The 4,636-nt window shown below is 39.3% G+C and overlaps 1 protein-coding gene across 1 annotated transcript in view; it reads left to right on the top strand.

Annotated features, from left to right (window-relative positions):
• LOC144958956 (uncharacterized) overlaps positions 1-4,149 on the top strand; it is a 27,221-nt gene extending 23,072 nt beyond the window's left edge. Inside the window, exon 9 of the mRNA XM_078891252.1 lies at positions 2,183-4,149. Coding sequence (XP_078747378.1) covers positions 2,183-3,835 — 1,653 coding nt within the window. The 3' untranslated portion in view covers positions 3,836-4,149. The remainder of the gene's footprint in view (positions 1-2,182) is intronic.
• Positions 4,150-4,636: the final 487 nt, after the last annotated feature.

The following is a 4,636-nucleotide window of genomic DNA, read 5'->3' as shown; positions in this document are numbered from 1 at the left end:
ATAATATTAGTAAGTTAATAAATTTAATTCAATACTGGAACCTTCCCAAAGTCATTACATCAATGGTACCAGCACAAGTAAGGCAATAAATAAGAAAAAGTTCGTTTGCCAAAAGCTCTATTCAGTGTTCACTGGTTATTAAGGTGGGCTCATTTGAATTAGCCCGACTTAGTACTAGAGAGGCCAGACAGCAAAAATCTGAGTTAGTTCACCGTCAGGCGACGTGACGATGAGATGACGATGTGGGCGGAGTGGAGTGGTTGGGGAGGGGGGGGGGGGGGGGTGATAAAAAGAACAGGAGCGTATCCTGGTTTATGCATTACGGGGTGCATGGTCATTCGCAATCTATCAAAAATACACACAAATTGATTTCAGTACGAAGTATCAAGTTTAAGTAGTAACTTTTGAAATTATCTAATTTAGATTTGATTATTTCGGACCTGGTAATACAGCATATAACTTGAAAAAACAGGCTGGTATTTGCCCACCCTGCCCATTATTACCAGCCGTCCCTGGTAGTATCAAAGCTAATGTTTTTGGAATTTACATGTCAATTGTAGTTGAATAAAACTATCTATGTACACGCCCATTTTAATATCTACATTTTTTTCCAATTTTGAAAAGCAGCAAAAATCTCTAGGATTGATTGAGTGAATCCCAACGCATTCCCTGTTTGCTACTGTGTTCTATATTCAGAAGTTGTTATATTCATTATTGGACATTATTTTTTACTATATGTGCGGCTATGTGGTCTTGTGCTATGACACTCGCTTTCGGATCAAAAGGCCATGGGTTCGAGCCTCGCGCTCGGCACATAGTTGAGTCCTTGGATAAGGCTCTTTACTCACTTTCTGAAGTCTACATACGAGCTTTGGGCACCGTGTTTTATATAATTTTGGGTGGATCAGACTTTTGATGTCAAACACCATGCGCAAAGATCGTATGTAGACTTGTGCGACTATGTGCTCTAGTGGTATGACACTCGCTTTCGTATCTGAAGGTCCTGGGTTCGAGCCTCGCGCTCGGCGCATAGTTGAGTCCTTGGAAAAGACTCTTTACTCACATTCTCTCAACGTACTCAGGTGTAAAATGAGTACCTGGCCGTTAACAGCATTGTCTTTGTCCGAAAAATTATTATATCGCCTGACAGGCGACATGTCCCGTCCTAAATGTTAAATGTTGCTGTTGACCAGGGGACCCTTGTAAAGCGCTTTGAGCATATTCAGTGGATATTGCGCTATATAAAGCTCACTTTCTTTTCTTTTTTATTGAGACTTCAGAGTTTTGATCCGCCCACCATGAAAATCGAGACCTCAGAGTTTTGATCCGCCGACCATGAAACCGAGACTTCAGAGGTTTGATCCTCCAACCATTGATAAAATCTCCTCCATCGTTTGTTTGAACTGGACGACCAAAGATCCTTTTTCTAGTAAATCTCGAGTTTAGGAAGAAATAAATGTGCTGTTTCATTTTTGTTTTTGCCTGACGAAGCGTTTCGAAACCAAAACCGTTCGTGTTTTAGTAATCGTATATAGTATACTCTATTAAAATGCCAACTGTTATGAAAATATCGAAGTACTAGGAATGTTGAGCTCCAATCTGGAGTCATAATAAAGATCTTTAATTCAAGAAAACTTCTTGAACACAATGTTCTGGTGCGAGAACATTCCTTCAGAGCCGTAATACCCACCGAGCCGGAGTTTATCCCGGTTTCGATAGCATGGAAAGGACAATACAAATTGCTTGCTATCCTCTGGATATGAGGCTAGACTATCGCAAAGTACTTTCCGTGAGATCTAACAGACCCAATTACATATTTAATTTTGCTGGGTGGACAGCGGGGTCGTGAAAAATCTCGACTGCCCCCGGGATCGATCTTGGTCCCTTTGCGTGTGAAACGACTACTCTACCAACTGAGTTACCGGAATTCCTTCTGATGCGAGAGCTAGTATATTAAGACGTCTAAAGCTTTGTTTTAAGTCGAAAAAATGTCTACCATGATTTTACCCCTGGATTCTGAAAATATTTTCAGTATCAAGTTGTCAGGTCTGCGTGTAAAAACGGTCTCATTCAATTTTTTCTTCATTGCACTTAGATCTCGATAGACTAGTCATTGACATGTTTGTTGACTTGATTTTGACATCGGCCTTCTTTCCAATATTTGTTCCATATCTTTCTACAGACTTGTTGTGAAGACATCTCTAGTCATTGCCCGAATTTGGAAAGCGAAGCAAGGATTCGCTACGGTGATAGGTTGGTGGATATAGACCCAGAAACTATCGAGTGTCATCCGTCAAACTTCCTAATGGTAAGCCGATGTCCAGAGAGTACGAATACCAGTGGAAGCCAAAACGGGTTTAACTACGAAGAGGCATGGGCCGAGAATTTCATGACTGCCATTTTTAACATGGCCCCAATCTTCGACAACGCTTCCGGTATCTTGTACAAGAATAGATTCATCCACAATTGTTTCCATGGAAACGATACTTCTTCGCTTATTCCCTGGAGAAGGTTTGATTACATCTCTGAGGCTCCACAGCGTAAGATTGTTAATGAAATTGATTTTTTCGATCCAACAAACGCGATGAAGAGAATTCTTCCTTATAAATTAATCTTTTTTCCAGACTCATTAGCAGAGAGCGGCAGTCATTTTTGCAAGCGGAATAACGTAATCAATTCTTGTAAAAAAGAACTGACATTTATGGACCCTGATGAGAAATGCGGAAAATTCATATCCTATTTTGAAGAGATCAGTTCTGACTCTGAAAAGTTTTCATTATTCGCAAGGAGGTCAATTTACAGTAATGAATATTGTTTTTATTGCAATACAAACAAAACAGTTGGAGGTGTTCCTTCTAAAACTTTTGAATTAGACAAACCGGAAGGGAAAATCTATCTTGAAGGTCGTTTAAGCCGAAACCAAACCATTTTAATAGAGAATGATGGAATAAGATTCGGGTGGAATGAGATTGTATGCGAGACTGCAGACATTTTATCAACTGTAACAAAAGAGAATTCCGTGTCAACCAAGGAACAGTCAATTTGTAAAATTCTAAAATGTAACGACCCGAATGCCACTGATATCATTGAGAATATGTGTGTTAGAACAATCCGACAAATTGCCGTCATCCCATACCCACCAAAAATAGAGGCCAAAATATTTCCATCTATTGACCTGGCTATTTTCTTAACTTGCTTTCTTGAGGAAAGACAGTGGTCTCCCCTTGATAGTCAACCGGGGAATCCAGGATATAACATAGACCAAATATCTACGTCGGCGTCTCTCAGATCCGTGTTCCATCCCGACCATGATTTCTCAGATCTTGAACGTTTCGGTGGTCCTGACTCTTTCTTCACTATTCAATTCGTGACCAAAGCTGGTACCCACATCGCCAGTTTTTTGCAAAGAGATGTTCTCCTTAGAGCAATTGCGTATTGGTACACTAGAAAAGGATACGTTGTTCCTTGGGGAACATTGCTTGTATTTAAAGACTACGATGGAAAGAACTTCACAGAAGAAATATTGCAGGAGAAATATCAATTCGACGTCAACCTTCTAAAAAACAATTTCTTTACGAATTATCCAAAAGCATTTCTCAACGTTCTCACTGCGGATGCGGACTATCTGCAACTCAACGCCATGGCACCGCTTATAACCCGTCCTGTAGTGATGGGGGACGAGAATTATATGGACACGTGTTTTGATGAAGAGGTAAATGGGTTCGCAGATCGAGGATATGAGACTTCTGGTAACGGTTGTGCTACTGTCAGTGGTGAACGCTGTTATGTGTTGATGACGATGGCGATAATGATAATTGGAAGAATCTGGGGTTAATGATAGTGGAAAACATTAATGAAGATGACGTTGAAAATGATATGAAGGATGATGATGATGATGAGGATCATGACGATGCTGTAAGTGATGATGACGATATTCATGATGACAAGGATGATGATGTCGCTAACGATTCGGAGTTTTTGGTGTGACAAAATGCAGTTTCCTACTTCTTGTCTTTTAGATAAGCCTTTTTATTAGTTCCTGCTCCACTCACATTTCTGTCTTTTAGATTAAAACTTGTATTTTTGTCTTACTTGTTAACCTCATATCAACTAAACACTATCAAAAGTAGTAAAATATTCTTGAAACAATTTTACCTTGATCGTTGTTTATTTGTGATCCACTTTAAGACGGTATCAGGAAGGGGACAATGCTTTGCCAGATGTGACCCACTGTCTCTAAACGGTAGGTATTATTTCGGGATGACTTAGGTGAAAAAAGTTGAATTTAATGACAAAAATATGAAACTTGGGGTTTGTTTGGATTTGTTGTGTTAGAAAATGATGACAATTTTTCACAATCTAAAAGATCAAAAATTTGGTATTTACTATCCATTTAATCCTAAAGACACTATTCGGGGTCCAATTCATCCTGACATAATACCGTTTCGAGACGAAGGGTCACAAATATTCACCTTCAACCAATTAACTGTGGCACTCTGGAAAACCACTTATTAAAATTTTGGCCAGAAAATTTATCCTCCAAATATAGAACGATTTAAATGAGTCTCGGCAAAAACTTTTAAACCTAAGACCTCTCCATGTCCCAAGTTGAGAGGGGTTTTTTTTGTTTTTTTTT

Source organism: Berghia stephanieae, chromosome 13 (genome assembly GCF_034508935.2).
Source record: "Berghia stephanieae isolate SIO BIC M18660-M18661 chromosome 13, UCSD_Bste_1.3, whole genome shotgun sequence".
NCBI classification, from domain to species: Eukaryota; Metazoa; Mollusca; class Gastropoda; order Nudibranchia; family Aeolidiidae; genus Berghia; species Berghia stephanieae.
This window is presented reverse-complemented; position numbering and strand designations above follow the sequence as displayed.